At 32.1% G+C, this 19,304-nt stretch overlaps 1 protein-coding gene, 1 long non-coding RNA gene and 1 pseudogene across 2 annotated transcripts; 1 reads left to right on the forward strand and 2 right to left on the reverse strand.

Moving 5' to 3' along the window:
- Nucleotides 1–50: 50 nt before the first annotated feature.
- On the reverse strand, nucleotides 51–1,800 carry LOC111909744 (uncharacterized). The gene is made up of 2 exons (XM_023905526.3): nucleotides 885–1,800; nucleotides 51–511 (listed from the first exon to the last, which is right to left on the reverse strand). Exons 1-2 carry the CDS (start codon nucleotides 1,798–1,800, stop codon nucleotides 51–53), a joined length of 1,377 nt encoding a protein of 458 aa, XP_023761294.3.
- A 10,686-nt stretch (nucleotides 1,801–12,486) lies between these two features.
- On the forward strand, nucleotides 12,487–13,541 carry LOC111909764 (probable fructokinase-7; annotated as a pseudogene).
- On the reverse strand, nucleotides 13,501–14,975 carry LOC128133770 (uncharacterized). Its single transcript, XR_008232075.1, has 4 exons — nucleotides 14,272–14,975; nucleotides 14,059–14,161; nucleotides 13,858–13,957; nucleotides 13,501–13,746 (listed from the first exon to the last, which is right to left on the reverse strand). It is a non-coding gene; the product is annotated as an uncharacterized LOC128133770 (long non-coding RNA).
- Between the last annotated feature and the right edge of the window lie 4,329 nt (nucleotides 14,976–19,304).

Below are 19,304 nucleotides of genomic sequence, written 5' to 3' on the forward strand. Positions count from 1 at the left end.
CTTATTAAGCTAGCCAACTCACCATCTGGATTTATTTTACAAAAAGAATCCTATGAAAGTTCAAATGGAAGTATAAATCGAGAGTGTGCTGTTTTACCACCGGGCAATAATAAGGAAGCAATACCGCTTGAAGCAACATTTAAAACAATATTACCATCAGATCTAATTGCTGTAGATATTGACTTCCATAAAAAAGTTTTATCCGTTCCACCATAACCATAAACGAAGAAGACATCTCCTTTATTTTCTTTAACAACACTCATGATTTTAAGGAAAATGTTACGTTGCTCATTTGTTAATGCAAGAAACATATGATCAAAGTTAATCTTTATAACGGGAATGTCGTAATCTAGCTCCTTGGTGATAAGTTGATTGTTTGAAGAAGAAACAGATTCAACATCTGGGTATGGCATCTTTGTGAAGTTTTTGAGAGTGGAGTTGTTTCGAAGTAAAATTTGTTCTATTTCGAACAAAGTTAAGTTCTTAAGTTCATCTACACCGAGTGATAATTCTGCACCAAAATATATAATTATTTAGAAAATATGTGGTCAATATTTAATAATTTTGTTACTAATTATTTAATGGGTGTTGAATAATAAAAAGAAAATATTTTAAATAAAAAATAAGAAAAAAATGTGACATCTGCAGACTTAAATCTTTGTCTTTGGTTATGTAGAATTCTATCTGCCAAATATTCCCTTGTATTTTCCTAAACGACCTCTGGTTTAGACATACTATTACACATTAACAATGTAGCAAATAAGAAGCGTAGATAGAAACCAGATCAGAATGACTTGCTTCTTTAAATGCATCAACGTATTCCTAGTCATCATATAATAGCCCGAGTGCATAACAAACATCTCTAAAAGAAGAATGTGTTTCACCATTTACCGTGCGAATATCATCAAATGACGTCGGACCTTTTACTTTATTTAAAAGAATCCTTAAGAAATATGCTTCCCCTGGATTAGGTGAAACTGAATGAATTCTACCAATGGCTTTTCCTACTTTCCTTCGCTTCCAAAACCGACCATTTAATATCCAAACAAACTTTATAGGAAATTCAACATATGTAAGTATTCGTGCTTCACTATCGATTACATTACATTCCATCCAAGATGTGAACTTTGAAGCAGCAACAGAAGGTTTGTCCAGAACATTGTCAATATCATCGTCTTTGCCATATACAATCTGTTGTTGATTTGGAAGATGAAAAGGTAGTCTGACCACAGAAGGATATCTGCACTGAACATCATATTTAAAAATTCGACATGATGCTTCACATGCTGATAAATATCTACAATCGTAATATTCAGTTATTTCATCAACAACATCGTTATTTTCACATTCATTGTTGGCTGGTACAACAGCAACTGTCGCTCTATCAGGACCCTTATTTGTGTATTTAAGCAAATACTTTATTGAAGATCCCTGATTACACCATTCAACATTAATATGTGCCTGATATCTTTTCAATAGATATTTGTTGTATGGAACAACATTTCTGTTATCCAACTTGACACCCAATATTTCTACAAAATGACCATTGTTTCTTCGCTTATATAACGGAAAACCATTTTGATCAAAAGACGAATGATTACATAATTGTTTTGGAAAGCTTTTAGAGCACTTTTTATCCACCATGCATGGACAATTCATATTTTCACCTCCACATGGACCATGAATCATAAACTCATTCACAAGTGAATACAATTCAGGATCTTCAATTATGTCTAGTATCTCGGCGGAAATTATCGGATCGATAAATTCAACAGTTGGTAGATTGTTGTCAGAATGCATAAATAGACATATATGACTATGCAGCAAACCTCTCGTTTATATTGTTTCGGCTAGAACTCACTCAATCTCAAAATCGAACTTCGGGCTTCATACTGTTAAGCTGAAACTTAGAAAAATCATAACTTCCTCATACGAAGTCAGATTTGGACGTTCTTTTTATGCACACTCTCGATTTAACGTAGTCTACGACTTTCGTTTAGATCGCTAAGCCCAAATATATCTCTATCGTAAATTCACAATTTACATCGCGATGTGTCGTGCCGGTTCTGTCGCGAAACTTCGACAGGTCATAACTTCTTCGTTATAACTCGGATTTCGACATTCTTTATACATCCAGAATCCTTGTCACGACCACTACAACTTCAGTAAGATTATTCATTACAAATAATCTTCTATAAAACAATCATTTTTGACGCTTATCATCTCTAAATTGACTAGCCCTGATCTACGGGCGTTATAGTGCTGACACGTGGCATCGCACACAGGTGAAAATCAGCCGATTTTCAAAAATTCATAACTTTCGCATACAAGCTCCGTTTTCGACGTTTTTTATATCCACGCGTAGGAAATAATAAGATCTACAACTTTCATTTTCACTTCCATTTTCGTCTGTCTTTCTATCGTTGAGTTCCTATTAACGAGATCTTCAACTCTCATTTAGATCGCGTAGGCCAAAAACCACTCGATCTAAAATTCGAATTTCGGGCTGTGCACTGCTAGGCCAAATCTTAGAAAAATCATAACTTCCTCATACAAAATCAGATTTGAGCATTCTTTTTATGCAAGCTCTCGGTTTAACGTCTACTACAACTTTTGTTTTGATTTCTAAGGCTAAAAATTCCTCTATCGTAAATTCACTATTTACAACGCACAGTGTCGTGCTGGTTTTGTCACGAACTTCGATGGACCATAACTTCTTTGTTATAACTCGAATTTCGGCGTTCTTTATATGTACGGAACCCTTGTAATATATACTACAACTTGGTTAAGAATGCTCCTTTTAAATAATCTTCCATCAAAAACTCATTTTTTGATGCTTATTGTCTCTAAATTGACTAGCCCGAATCTACAGGCGTTACACAAATCAATCAAGAAATTCAAAGGGACTGACCTCACGTCGTGAGAAGCCTCCTCTCATGTTGTGAGCTCCAAGAATACAACCAGAAAAAAGGGTCATTCAACCCTTACTTCATGACACGTCATGTCTCACATCGTGAGATTAGTTTGAAGCCAAAAGTTCAACTTTTAAGACATAAATCCATTAAGCCTTGAACCCAAACGTTCCAAAGGGTCTTTAACTTCTTAATACACCAAAAAGGTGATGTTTTTAGGACATATATGTGCAATACATGTCTAGATCTCATTTACTTCAAAAGTTGAAGAAAAGGCATCCAATTTTCATACAAGGTTCTCAAACCCTAAAATGAGGTTAGAAATGCTTAGATACGAAGGAACCCCTAAAATGATCATGGGCTTGGGCTCCATCAGCTCTCACTTCATGAGCTCCATTTCTCAAGTTATGAGATTAGTCTTGGAAAAAATCTTCAAGCAACCCATCTCACGTCATGAGCCCCCTATGTCTCACGTCGTGAGGCTCTTTTTCTCATAAATCCAACTTTTACTCCTTGAAACCCTAATTTGATTCATTCTGGAAAACGAGTGTTACATGAGTGTTGGTAGCAAGGCTCTTTATTATATCTTCCAAGGACATATTGGACCTGCCAAATTGCTGATTGGATTTCGTATTCTGAAACTGGCGTTGTTGCTCATTCGGAAAATTTTGTTGATGCTGAAAATTAGATTACTACTAAAATCCAGATGCTGAAATAGTTGCTTTTGCCACAAATTACCATTCCATCCTTGATTATTTTGCTAATAAAAAAAATTTATGCTGATATCCTCCAACAACCTTTAACGCAAAAGTTTCTTCTTACAGTAATGGACACATATCAGTTGGGTTTCCATCATTGAGCTGTTAGTTTTTAGACAAAATTTCATAATTTGTCCCTATGATTTGCAAAATATTGCACTATAAGGACTTTTATGAAAAATGTCACGCCGCTGGTCATTATGGTTTCGAAAAATGCATGAATGGTCATTCCGATGTTAATTTTAACTTTTGAGTAACTAGTTTTTTTTCTAAAAGACCAAAATGCCCTTGGACCAAGTCTGAAAGTTATGTATATATACCTCAAGGATCCATTATGAAAATTTGAAAATTTTAATATATATAATAATTACAAATATAAATTTGAATATATATATATATATATATATATATATATATATATATATATTAGTTTTTTTTCCAACAATTTGATAATTTTCTTGCCTTTTTGATATTTTGTTTTCCATTTTGTTTTTTATTTTAGTTATTTATGGTTTTTCTAATGCTTTTTTACTTAAATTCAAGTAAATGAACTTAAATTCGATAAACTATGTCGGAACTGTTTTTTCTTTAATTTTTGTTTTTTGTATATTGAACCGATAATGTTTTTTTAATTTTATGTCGTTACGGTTCATTTTTTTTATTTGGATACTCCACCAAAAAAACAAAGTTGTGGTTTTTATTTATTTAAAATAATACTTATGTTAAAGTTTATATTGAATTATGTGTTTTCAAATATTCCATAGTGATTATAGTTAGCAATATTAAGTTTGCAATTATCATTATCATTATTTGACTTTTTTTTCATTTCCCACTAAATCGGTTCTCGTTTATTTGGTTCTCGGTCGAATTTGGTCTGGATCTGAATTTAACCTATTGAAAATAATAATTAAACTAATCATCTAGTCCGACTCTTATTATTTTTTTATTCTTTATTTTTGTCCATTATCAAATTGAAAAATATTATCTGGATTTTGACACACTGATATCACATATAAATATATGATTTAAACACTGAAAAAGTTATAAAGAAAATAGCAAAGTCTTTGAGTTTTTAATTTTAATTGGTTGTAACATAAATATAATAGCCACCAAATAGAAAACAAATTGGATGGAAATTACAAATATAAATATTACATTTTTGTTTACTTGAGTCAAAATAAAAAAATTGAAAAACCATAAATTACCAAAATTATAAAAAAAATTAACTCAAGCACCAAAAGTAGAATATACTCTATTATATTCATACATTATACTCTTTTTGGAGAATATAAAAAAAAGTTATCAAAATGACGAAAAATAAAAACAAAAAAAATAAAATAAAACATACAAAAAATAAATAAAAAATAAAACGAAAAAATCTAATAATAATATGAAAAAAATAAAAAAAACTAAAAGTGTAACATATATGAATATATTAGAATATACTACAATGGAAAATTGTAAAACACATAACTCATTTATAAACTTAAAATAATTATTGTTTCAAATAAATTTTGGTTATTTTGTGGAGTATCCAAGTAAAAAAAAATATGAACTTTAACAGTACAAAATTAAAAAAAAAAAACTAAAATAGAAAACAAAATGTGAAAGGTAAAAAAATTATCAAATTATTGAAAAAATTTATGAAAAATGAAAAAACTAAAGTTATATATATATATATATATATATATATATATATATATATATATATATATATATAGAGAGAGAGAGAGAGAGAGAGAGAGAGAGAGAGACAGATAGATCCGGCAATAAATTTTTTTGGTAGGAAGGTACGAAAAAATTTTTCCGCTTATTTTTTTGGCCAACAAAAAAAATGAATCACTAAATGAATCAATATCGTTTCAAAAAAAATGAATCAATAATAACATGATTCACCAAAAAAATTTCAAAAAAACATTTCAATGATTTATTTTTACGATGAATTTATTGATATTCACTAAAATTGTCATAAAATTGAATTTTTTTTCTTGATTTACCTAAAAATGAATCATGGAGGTGTTTTTTTCGGAATTTTTTCTTGTGAATCATCTTACTTATGAATCGTCTAATGATTCATTTCATTTTTTTGCTAAGAAAATATGTATATAAAAAATTTCTTACCTTCATACCAAAATTTTCCTTCTTATTTATCACCAGGAATTTATGGTTATGGTCAGGATGATACCCTTCTCTTTGATAAAAATCACGTAACTTTTTACTTTATTTTTTTATTTAAATAATATATCATTGATCTTTGACAAAATTTCATAAATAGTCTTTATGGTTAGGAAAATATCACACTAGGACAACTACGGAAAATGTCACCCCACTGGTCCAAATGGTTTTGATACTTTGCATGTATGGTCCTTCTGCCGTTAACTTTAACTTTTGAGTAGTTACGTTTTTCTAAATGACTAAAACGCCGTTAAAACAAATTTGAAAATTATGTATACCACTAGGACCAATTCTATAATATATATATATATATATATATATATATATATATATATATATATATATATATATATATCATACATACTTATAAAGCTAGCATTTTTTCTTAAATCTCGTGCATTTGAAACTCCCATAAAACTTTGCCAACTCCTCATGCATTTGAAACCCCCACACCCTTTCACCTTCAAAGTTATTAATCACACATAACCCCATTCCAAGAAAATCACACACTCTAAAAGTTCAACACCTCATGCATTTCAAACCCCCACACCCTTTCACCTTCATTATATATGTAGTTATATTAGTACATGTTTCTTACAAAAAGTCGTCATTTGGTTGAAGCTATTATGATTCAAAAGTTTTCATATAGTTGAAGCATTCACGATCCAAATATGATGATTTGAAGGAATGGGTTACGTCGCATCGATGATAATTGTAGTATGATTTTTTCTTTCAACCAAAAAAATGAAGCTTTTCTATTCTTTCTTTATATTCAATTTCTGATTTGACCTTTATATGTGATTTGTAGGTATTACTCAATATTGAATGTGACTCTCCAAACATCAATGTTTTGCTTGGAATATCTTTCTCATTCTTTTTTTTTTTCAAGAAAAACATTTTGATTGTAGGTTAGTGAAGAATTGTCATCAAGTTTCTATGGTTGAATGGTGTTCAATAAAGAAAGAAGATTTAGAAAACGGATATAGTTTTTTTTTTTTTTTTGAGCAAAGTAGACGAATGTAAGTTTTTTCTTTTGATTTAAACATATATTTATGTAAATTTTTTATTTATATATTCAACCACCTAATGTTATTATTTATTTGATTGTAGTTTTTTTTTATTATTATGTTTATTTTCTATTATTTTTTTGTTGGGTTACCCTACACAACATATTTACAGGACAATATTTAAAAAAAAAACTAATTTTTAACATTTGATATGTAATTAGGATGACTTATCATGATATGTTCTTCATATGAAAGTAATTTATCCATATTACTATGACAACAATTACATATGACATTTACGAAACTATATATTGTATGTGATTTGTTTAAAATATATATTCACCTATGTATGTTATAATTTATAATTAAATATCTTTATGTTTAATAATTGAAGGGATTAAAATGATGCACCAAAACCAATTATTTAGACGAATATAATAATAATAATAATAATAATAATAATAATAATAATAATAATAATAATAATAATAATAATAATAATAATAATAATAATAAATACACATTTCCAAGTACTGTCAAGAGCTTTCTAATTTATATATATTTATTAGTTACAACTTAAGAGTTTTTAACTTATGATTATTAATTCGTAATCATTAATAAATTTTTATTTTCCTTTCTTATTTAAGGTTGTAAAGTTTTGCTCATTAAAAACAATAATGTATTTGAATAGATTTGTGATTTAAATATGAAAAGTTAATATAAATGTTATAATAAATGTTTTAGTGGTTTTATGTTATTAAAAGTTGTAGTGTTTATTTTTCGTAGCTTTTATTATTCGTTGTATATCTATATTTTTTAATACAAATGTTATAATAGATATTTTTGTATATTTATGTTACTAAGAGTTGTAGTTCATATTTTTGTTCATACATTTTGTTAACCGTTATATATAGATTATCATATGTTTGATATATAATTTACACAATTTTAAATGTTTTATAAAATTATCAAATAATTGTATATATCACAATGACTTAAAAATTAAAACTATAATCATCATATCATACTATATTATAAAGGAATCATTTTTTCTTTCACCACATTCATTTGAAACTCCCGAGTTCTTCATATTTCCATACAATATACTTAATTTATTAACTTAAATATGCTTTTAGTTGTAAACATTATCATAAATGGAAGAATTTGTGACTTATCAATATGATATACTTAATTTGTTAACTTCAATATACAGTTAAATAAATAACCTACATTAATATATCAAATAAGCCTAAAAATTTAGTGTAAAATTTAAAACCTAAAGTAAAATATCAAAAATGGATTAAACTCTATCATAGTGAGATGCCACTTTGATATTCAATGGATTTGCAGTTCAATCACCATTGAACTCTTCACTGAGAAAAAAGGAAAGTTTTTAATTCTTAAATATATAATATAAATTAGCTTTTGTAATTTTCTATTGAAATCTATATTGAGTTCAATGCATTGTAGAAAAACGTTGATAGAGTTGCATAGAATGTAAAAAAAAATGATATGGAATCCATTGAACTCTATGGATTTCAATGCATTGTGGATGCCCTGAATGTAAATGACAATATTACAGATTGGTCAAAAGTTCTAAACTTGGTGCCAATTATTTGGATAAGAACCCAACATGTTTCATTAAGACGTTGCAAACAGAATGTCATGCATCAGAAATTAGCAAGGGGCTTCATCAGATTCTATCAAATATACAGACTAATTACTTGAAAGTGAAAACATTATATGTATCTAGGGATCATTTGCATGAGTGGGTAGCTGGTTTTAGTACGAAACTGCAAAGAAGCCACAAAAATCAAGGACAGTCAAAAGGGTACATTATATTTCATCAAACACACATAATTAAAAGCCATAGAAACTAAAAAGGATTAACTGAAATCTACACACTAACAAGAGCAAGGAAATAGATCCCACCAAAATTACAGGCAAAACACATGAATGACGAACTTGTATAGGGACAATAACAAAAATATTCACTTTCTTTGGCGCCATATCAAATAAAAATTCCAAAATAAGGAAGATTATATGGTATATGGGATAAATATAAGTCAACGCTCGATATTTTCCGGATTGGATATGTTCACTACTAGAAAAACAACCTTTAACGACGCTCATTTCGCGTCGTAAAAGACTCAGATGACGCGCAAATGCGCGTCAAGGAAGGCCCTATCATATAGAGATACGATGCGCTTTTGCGCGTCGTCTATAGACGACGCGCATTTACGACGCTCATTTATGATGCGCAATTACGACGCGCGTTTACGACACGCAGTGCGTATCAAGGAAGGCCCTGTCATAAAGGAAGACGACACGCATTTGTGTGTTTAAACCTTACGACGCGTGTGTTAATGACACGTAATGCGTATCAAGAAAGCCCCTGTCAAGAAAGGCCATGTCATAAATGAAGATGACACACATTTTTGTGTATCATAATTTTAAATGTTTAAAAAAATATATTTATATGTTTATTAATTTTTAAATTAAATTTGCATTTAATGTCTCATAATATAAATAAATTACGATATACAAAAAATACAATCCATTGCATAAAATTTAGTGTCATACAATTCTATTTCATTACAATATATAAATTTGTATTCATCTAATCTACTCTGTGTTTCATAGTAACAACTGAAATGAAGAATGCAACACGTGTATTTGCAGCATCTTATCTCTTTCAGCTTGAGCTTTCTTTTCCTCTTCTAACTCTAGAGCTATTCTCATTCATCAATCCTGTAAAATTAATTCTTATTACGACACTCTACTTTTAAACATACCAAGTTCACAGGTAAGATTGCAATTCCACTTGGATTAACACTTGAATGCAACCTTGGGATCCCTTAAGTGAATGCAACATTCATTTTATTTATTTGTTTGTGTTTATTATTTAATCAGGCTGTGGTTTATTCTAGAAAATGTGTTCAGGAAAAAGTTTTATCCATTTGGATCAACACCAAAAATACCAAACAAAACTACAGAAATGGTACCTGTTCTATCCTTCGCCACTACACTCATTATCTGTTTCAGCCTTCAAAACTTCACCACCAAACTCACCTGAAACACCATACACCTCTCATTCCTGTTGCAAATGAAAACCAAATCTGAGAAATGGTTTTATTATTGGACCTATTTAACATACGCATGGACTTATTAAGTTTATTCATGAAAAAGAATAGAATAGAAAAGCTCCTTGAGCAAATCTACCCAGTTTTAGCAAATGTATTACAAATACAAGAGCTGTTGTACCTCAACTGCTCTTGCTTCAAAAAAGTGATCATGTATGGGCGCATGACCACCATCATGCTGAAGGATTCTAAGTTTTCCTTCCTACAACCAAAAATAAATAATAAAAATTAAAATATAGACTAAAGTTTTTTTTATTAGATAAAGTACAGACCTTGGTTCCATAAAAAAGACCAACTCCAGCAAGAGGATGAAAGGAAGCTACATTGACCTCATTTTCTGCACTCGGAAGCACACTCACAAGTTCCATATCTGAAACTCTATATACCTGAAACCCAAAACCATATGTTCAAATAATAAACAACCATCAATTATTATTATTATGATTTATGATGCCTTTACTTATGAATACTCATTTCTGAAAAATAATGCTTGAATCAGTCATGTAGGAGACACAGTAGTTAATATTTGGATATGGATTATTTCGGAGAGGTTTTCTTCAACAATGACAAGTAAGTAATAATAAATATACCTAAACATACATCTATAATCCAGACATGAACTTTAAATTTTTTTTGGAAAACCGTTAGACTCTTAAGTGTCCATTCTCTTTTCACATTTTAAATCTAATTAGAATTATATTAAATTCTTAAGAAATAAAGGTTAATATGAACAGGGCAAGTTTATTTCAAGTATTAGGCATATCCTATGATTGTATCAATATTTATCTCATACATGAGTGATGACTTATTAGCACATTTATATTTGTTTTTATCTTTTCAAATATTTTGACATTTTCAAGATGGTTAGAACCTGCATCTGTTAATTTTTAATTTTTCATTTTGAAGTTTAGATTATTTATATCACTCTCACTAACTTTTTCATATAACTCACACCCATTACCCCTACAGAGCACAAGAAAAAGAGTGTTGATAAAGACACAGGTGATGCGAATCTCCAACAACTTACATATGATGATGAGAAGATGTCAAAGGTTGCTATGCAACCTAAAAGAGGAGACTTTATGAATCCATGAAGACATGCTTTCATTTTTTTTCTACTTTTATTAATAAACGAAATATGTATTATTCATGTTTTTAACGTTATATTTCATTCAAATTTACCAAGAAAAGAAAAATACAAGTGTGGACACCCTCAAGACAAAGAAGACAAATATTCACAAAATCAAGAAAATGACATCATATTGAAGCTGAATTCTCTCATTCAAGGTCCCAACTTTCATTAGCAGTGAATTTAATTTTGTTGTTATTTCCATTTTTACCTATAGTTGTGATGCTTCTTTTTTTAACAGTGAATGGACACTGGACTATAGTAAGAAATTACAGAAATGGTCCCTGGATTAATGGAATAGTAATATGTTTTTAGTTCCCTGGATTAATAAGTCTATTTTTGGTCCCTGTAGTTTTAAATTTCAGTAACTATAGATTTACCGAATGTAGTTTTTTATTTCAATAATATATTTCATTCCATGCAGTTTATAATTTATATCAATTTGATTTTTGGTCCTTGTAGTTGTTAATTTAAGATAGGTATAGTTTTATTCCCTATACTATAGTTTTGAATATGTAGATTTAATCCGTGTGGTTTTTAGTTTCGATAACTACAGTTCTAGTCCTTATAATTAATTACTTGCATTAGTTACAATTTTGGTCCCTGTGATCAGGGTAACCCTACTAGTTATAACTTTCATTAGTTACAATTTTGGTCCCTGTAATCAGGGTACCCCTACTAGTTATAACTTGCATTAGTTACGCGAGAGTATACTTAAGGAATGGAAAAATTCTGAAGCAGTAACAACCTGATGCTGGTGCTTACAAGTGTAAAAGGTATACATATGAACGAAAAGCATGCAGATACCTAGACATAAAAGAACATAGGATGGTTTGGCACACGCCAGGGAAAATCGATTCCTGGTGATTGTCTCTCATTGATTGTTACTCCATTTTTGAGGGTACCTTCGGAAAATATATTGGAAGGAAACTCTGAAAGTGATGGATGCATACTGAACCTGTAAAGTAGAGGCAAAAAGTCATTTATGGCCTACTTCCAAAATATACTAAAAGAGTTAGACTCCTAAAATAACTCAAAAAAGTTTAAAAAACTAAATATTCAAAAAACACCCCTGGGACTCTTTTTGTCCCACAATCTGAATTAAGTCAACAACAAAATCTAAAATTTGCCAACCAAGGATCTCCGAAACCAACACATGTGCAACAAATGACATCAACACTCTGAGATATCTGTCGTTCTGTAGCGTGCTTCAGTGCTTTATACTTTTTCTCGTCACTGCTGGACAATTCCCCTGCGTAAGTTACCAAATAAATATCTGTCAACTCAATCCACCAACCATAATTTTGATAATTTACACAAAAAGTCAGGAAGATCAGGTTAGGTGTATAAATGACATTAATGGTGCTAGGAAAAGAAAACAATGTCGATAACACAGGAATGAGATTTGACAAACAAGCAAGAAACGCATTAGCATTTGTAACCCTAAGAGCCGATGGAGAGTGTGAGTTCATGTTCTTCCACCATCAAAGTGCCGATATGCTTCTCACAGAGGCAGAACTCGATACAGATTTGATCCAAAAGGTACATTCAATCATCCATTTTTGATGGCTGTATATTTAGAAAGATTAAATTGCGACCATTTTTTGTTATTTAACCAGTCGACAATCTTTCACTACGGATCCATTAGTTTGATTGAAGATCCATGCAAATCAGCTCACATAGCTGCATTGAAAATTGCTAAAAAAAGCAGGAAGCATTCTTTCATATGATCCTAATTTGAGACTACCTTTATGGCCATCACCTGAGGCTGCTCGAAAAGGCATCCTGAGAATTTGGGATCAAGCAGATGTTATCAAGGTGCAAAATTTCACAGTGGGTTGACTTTTTTTGACATAAACCTTTTGATGGGTTATTGACTTTTCGGGAAATTACAGATTAGTGAAGATGAAATTATGTTCTTGACTGGAGGTGATGATCCCTATGATGACAAAGTTGTCTTGACCAAACTTTTTCACCCAAATCTCAAGTTGTTGATAGTCATAGAAGGTCCTAATGGTTCCAGATACTACACCAAGGTTATTTTTGTAAATTTAATATGATTGTTGGATTATCTTAATTGATATCAATTTGCGAGTTTTATTTTCAGGATTTTCATGGGAAAGTTGGTGGTGTTAAGGTGAAGTGTTGATACAACGGGTGCAGGTGAAGCTTTTGTTGGAGGACTCCTTCTCAATTTGGCCAAAAATACTCAATTATTTAAGGTTAAACATTTAAACAAATTGGCTGAAAAAATCATTTTCTGAATATATTGATTTTTAAAAGATTTATGTCATGCCTCATTTTATGATTAAAATAAGCTAAGAGATGCATTGAGGTTTACAAATATTTGTGGGGCCATTACAGTCACAGAGAGATGAGCGATTCCATCATTGCCTTCTAAGGAAGCTGTTTCATAAGAAGTTGGAAGAATCCGAAAATAAATAACTTGTGTCATTTTTTTGGTTTGAAATTAGAAGAAATGATTATTAAACAGTCTTCTACAAGGTAGAATGTACTAGAGAACAAATATGAACAAAAAATAGAATTTGTTCATTATATAATTGTATTTATGTATTGTTCCTTTGCTTGTAGTTCTTGAATTTGTTCATTATATACTTGCATCTGAAACACCAACAATTAAAGTCAAAATAAATCAAAGAATTTCGAGCTCAGATGAATGAAAATCCGTATTTGAGAGTCAACTTCTTATTCTTTTCTGTGATAAAAGTCAACCTTTCAAGCACAAATGATGGATACACTCCTCTCTAGCTGTTGTTCAAGCTTTTGTAGTTAACCAATGGTGCTTGATCCCAGACCTTCTCCGAAAAGTTTCCTGTAATACAAATACCAAGACCATATATATATATATATATATATATATATATATATATATATATATATATATATATATATATATATATATTTATTACTTACAGATACCAAGACCACCCCATCCTTTGTTGATGATGCCCCTTTGTCCTGATATTTCTAGGGCTTTAATGATTGTCTGTGTTATTTTCTCAGGCTCTTGAACTGGCTGACAATGGATAAATAAAATTGTGGGAATTTATATTTAGATTACTTTTTTTTATAATATCAATTATAAAAAGCATAAAAGAACTGATGACATGGATAAAGAAAACTCACAAGGCTACCAAATCTAATGTAGATAGCCTTTGGGCCAGCTTCAAGCCATCATACAAGTTCTTCAGGGGGTTTGTAGTTTGATGCGAGATCAAGGAAACAAAATCGAACCACATAAATTTTAGGTCCCCAATCTGTGAATATTATGATTTGATTAATCCATCTCATATAATAAAGTCAAATAAATAGTTAATATAGGGAAAATTTACCTTTTGGTTTAGGAACAAGATGAGGACTCCATATGTATCCATGTGGAATAACAGTCTCAGAGCCTTGAGAACCACTAAAATACGTGACAGGTCACAGATTCAACTTTTTCTTCCTAACATCAGTTATCATGTCTCGAATTCCAAGCCAAATTAAAGAGTCAACTATCTGATATGACAACTGCAACAACACATGTAAAATACAAAAGTTAATTATGTAATAGAAACAAAAAGAACTAATAATATTAATGATTGAACTTACTCTATATCCAGCTGGTTGCTTGACACGGGATAGAGGATGAGGAAATTCCTCCTGTTGAAGAAACTCCATGTTTAAGTTAGACAATATCCTAGCTCGATCACACTCTGGGATAAGGATAATGGGTTCATCATCAAGATAGCGAACTGGATCTCCATAAGGGCCCACCATCAGAAGTATATCATCCCAATACAGCAATACACTGTCCATTCCACACCAAGCAAGTTGCTCTGGAGCTAGGGTAGAATGTAGAAGAAACAAAAACAAGAAATCGTTATACAAGGAGAAGATAATGAAACCTGATTGAAGCCTTAAAGTTGCAGGGACGTCAAACTGAAGACAGAAAGAAGAAAAAATTTATTTGTGAGAGAAGACACATGAAGAATGTACCTTTTGGGAGTGAACCAAGAAGGAGTAGGATCAGATAGGTCTTGACGGGCGGCACGTAGGCCAGCGACTGTGGCGGAGAGGAGAGATGGGTTGGAGGAGAAGGCGGAAGTGCTTGCTTAGGTTGATGGCGAGCTTCAGCTTTGATTTCGTTCCAGACCCAGTCGCATTCGTTTTCTCAGCCATTAAGGGCGGTTTGTGGAGATGATGATGGCATCGTGGACTACAACATGGCGTTCCGATCTTGAACCAGTATCTTGAGATGGCGGAAGTGTGTGCTTAGGTTTCTAGATGCACTCCAAACTCTTAAAGCTTATCAGGTTCGATGTTGGTGGTGGCAGATTAGGGCTTGCACACACACACACACACACAGAGAGAGAGAGAGAGAGAGAGAGAGAGAGAGAGAGAAGTCGATTCAAAAGGATGTGCTGATTTAAAAGGATTTTTAGGGTTCTATTGTAGGATTCTAGTGTGGATTGAGTTTTTAAGGTTCAATGGCGGTGGCAGTGGCGATAGCTTAGGGTTTACAGAGAGAAGGGAGGAGTGAATGAAAAGGGAGATACTGTGGAGAGAGGGTAGAAGCGGGGTTCTTCAAAATATTAGAATTTCAGACGATTTCGTTTTCCCCCTTTAAAAACGCGCGTTTAGGCAAAAAATATATATAAAGCGTCACATTTACGGGACGCACACTTTATGAAATGCGCCATCCGCATTTCTTTTTTTTTTTTCTTTTCTTACACTAATTTTAGGGCACGCACAAATGCGTGTCCACTATCCTTCAAATTTTGCAAAATTGACATTATTTTTTAGGGCACACACCAATGCACGTCCTCTATCAGCGAGTGTCATTGTTTGCGCGTCATTAAAAGGCTGTTCTCTAGTAGTGTTTAAATTAAAGTGGCCAACGGTTAAAGGCTATATATGAGGAAATAATAGTAATGCTTCAATAGTAACTGATCACTGATTGATTTTTCCTTGATTTAATTAACTTTCCTAATTGCTTCTAGTAGACACATAAATCTATCTTTAATTGCTTTTTTTATAAAGTTTATAACCATTTACTTGATTGGCTTTCCTTATTAATTAGTTTATTCATAATGAATTTGACATTGTGTTTTGTATTTATACCTCTTTATTGCTTAAATTCGTAACGAACAAAGTAATTTATGTCAAAGTTAATGCCGTATTTTAGTATATTTAAAATCTTTAACTTCATTTTATAACATCTATAACTATCAAACATCTATAAATACCGAACATATATATCTTCTAAAACTCATATAAGTGTTTGCTTTTAATCACTCCCCAATATTGATCTATTTGGAATAATCATGAAGCCTTTTGGTTTTTTTGTTATTGTGATGGTAATGCTCACATTGCTCTCTGGAAAAGTATATCCACAATCTATACAATGCAACATTCATGATATTCAAGATTGCTTCACAGCAATAGAAGAGCCTAATGTGCCACCAACCCGAAAATGTTGTAATGAACTCAAACAACATAGACGTTGTTTTTGTGTTTATCAAGAACGTCACTTCACATTCGGATCTGTTGTTGATGCTTGCCATATCAAGTTCGATGATATTTGCCCATTGTTATCTAAATAGTTTATATTTTACTCAATAAAATTTGTCATTTACAAAGAAGTGGGATATAATTCTATTTTATATTCAAAAGAATGTTTTTTCATATATTCTCTTTAATTTTGTTTGGTTTTATAATATTGGTTCTTGTGGCCCTTAGTTTCTGCTTTTCGTATCATACTTGTGTCTCCATCAATAATTACATGTGCACAAGCATTCACATAAAAATTATCTTTTTTATATGAGAAAGATCAACAAGAAAAACTTAAAAACAACATTTCGAGAAACACAATTTGAAGAAAAAAACCTTGATGTCACTATATCTAATTAAACATTTCTCTAAAACACATCTTTATCTTGAATAATCATTTTGACGACGTTTACATAACAAAAAAATATATATCTTTTTGGGAAAAAAAATTACTGTTTAAATTGAATTTAAAGTACCAAACAAAAAATTCAAACAAAAGTTACAACTCTTTTTATATTGAAAATACATAAAGCAACTGATTTTTTATTTGAAAATCATAACTGAATCTATAGTCTTACAAGATTAGAAAACAACAGGGACTCTTGATGTCCTAATATTTAAATCTGACCTTAGTGGTTTTAAACATGCAATATAGTAGATGCAATCCTCCAATCAGTTTTTGATTCAATCATCACCGTTTGTAACGCCCCGATAACCAGGTATTGATTTATGTAAGAATCTACTTGATTTTTGGGTCTACTCAACGAGTTGGTTGCCTTACTCGTCGAGTAGCAGAGGGTTGGTCCGCGTGTTTTAATGATCTACTCGTTGGGTCCAAGAAGGGACTCAACGAGTAGGAACTGGCTGATGAAACCCTAAATTTCGGGGAATTGCACCCTATTTAAAGGATCATTGGCCTCCCCCAGCCTCCCCTTTACTACTTCTTGTCCCTCTTAAACCCTAAATCGATTGTGTGTGTCCTTTTGCCTTTTGGTGTGTCTAAGCTTGGAGGAGGGATTTTTGGTGGAGGAAACACCTGGGGAAAGCAAGCAAGTAGAAGCAATAACTCGTGGGATTCAAGATCTACATCAGGGGACACTCTCTTGAAGGTATTAGACTGTTTCCTTGGCTCATTTCATCTAAAATCTCTTTTAGATGGGTTTTAGGAAAGGCTTTTTATGTTTGAGCTAAGATGTGAACTTGTAACTTCAGATCTGGACTCCTTTTGGTCTCTAGATCCATAAAGTTATCAACCTTGTCAATTATGAACCCTCCCTCAAGTGTTAGACTTCATTGAAAGCTTAGATTTGTCATTTTAGGGCTCTAAAGTCTTGCATGCACATAAAGTTTGCAACTTTACGTCATAAGCATGCCTAGGGAGGTGGGATCTGCTATTTAGAGCTTTTGCATGGCATAAAAAGCATTTGTATGGATTGTGGACTAAAGGGACTCGGTGAATGGCAATGTCAACTCGGCGAGTCCGTTGAAGATGGTCGTGGGCTCGGCTAGTCAGATGAGTGACTCGGCGAGTCCGATGAAGATTGCCTAGGACTCGATGAGCCAGTTAAAGTGGCTCGGTGAGTTGGAGAATTGAGCAAGAACTCGACAAGTAGTTGAGGTTACTCGACGAGCTGAGGTCAACATGGACTGTTGACCTTGACTGTTGACTGTTGACTTAGGGTTGACTAGTTGACTTATGGGACACCTTGAAAGGTTGGAACTTATGAGTATGGTTCTATTGTGATAATAGGTGGTGGAGTTTGTGGCAGTGATCCGAGAGTTTGAGTTTATCTTCCAAGCCGACATTTGCAAGGTGAGTTATCCTCACTATATCCATAGGGTCTAAGGCACCAAGGCCGGCCCTTTATGGATTGTTTTCTGGTTATCCTATAATATGCTTACTGATTTACATACTGGTAGTTAGGATGGTGATATGCTATGCTAGGGACCTGGGTAGGTCGGTATCCTGATGTTTAGGATGATGTTATGCTAGTAACCTGGTTAGGTCGCTATCATGGTATTTAGGATGATGCTATGTTAGTGACCTGTTAGGTTGGTATCCTGGTTGTAGGAATGTTGCTATGTTTTGTGATCTGTTAGATCGGTTTGACTGTTATATATGCTAGCTTATGATATTTATGTGCACATAGTTATTTTGGGATGGGTGTGGGTTGAGGCAGTCCTGCTTTGTGCTGTAGGCCAACATACCCAGTGAGCGGTTCAGATAGGTTGTAGGCCCTGCGAGGTGGTCCAGTTAGGCTGAAGCCTCAGGAGTGGTCCAGATAGACTGAAGGCCCTACGAGGCGGTACAGTCAGGCTGAAGGCTCACTATGCATGCTATTATGTAGTTGTTGATATGTTGTCAATTCGGTTTTGTGAGATTGGTATTTTGGGGGAGAACTCACTAAGCTTTCAGGCTTACAGTTTCAATTTTATGTTTCAGGTACATCCGGGGACCGCGGCAAGGCGAAGGCATGATCGTACAACTCTTCTCGTTTTGAATATGTTTATGGGAAAAACTCTGATATAAAGTATATTGAAAACAATATGTAACGAATATTGGTTTAAATATGTTTTTGAAAAAGTTTTAAATTAGCTTGAAACTTTTGGGTATTACAAGTTGGTAT

The sequence above is a fragment of the Lactuca sativa genome, chromosome 4 (genome assembly GCF_002870075.4).
Source record: "Lactuca sativa cultivar Salinas chromosome 4, Lsat_Salinas_v11, whole genome shotgun sequence".
Classification (NCBI taxonomy): Eukaryota; Viridiplantae; Streptophyta; class Magnoliopsida; order Asterales; family Asteraceae; genus Lactuca; species Lactuca sativa.

What these genes read in the sequence shown, in the direction of transcription:
- LOC111909744 (XM_023905526.3), bottom strand. Translation starts at nt 1,800, where the DNA reads ATGCATTCTGACAACAATCTACCAACTGTTGAATTTATCGATCCGATA. An exon ending in TGATATTCGCACGGTAAATG is followed by an intron (nt 512 to 884) that starts GTGAAACACATT and finishes ATTTTGGTGCAG; the next exon opens with AATTATCACTCGGTGTAGAT.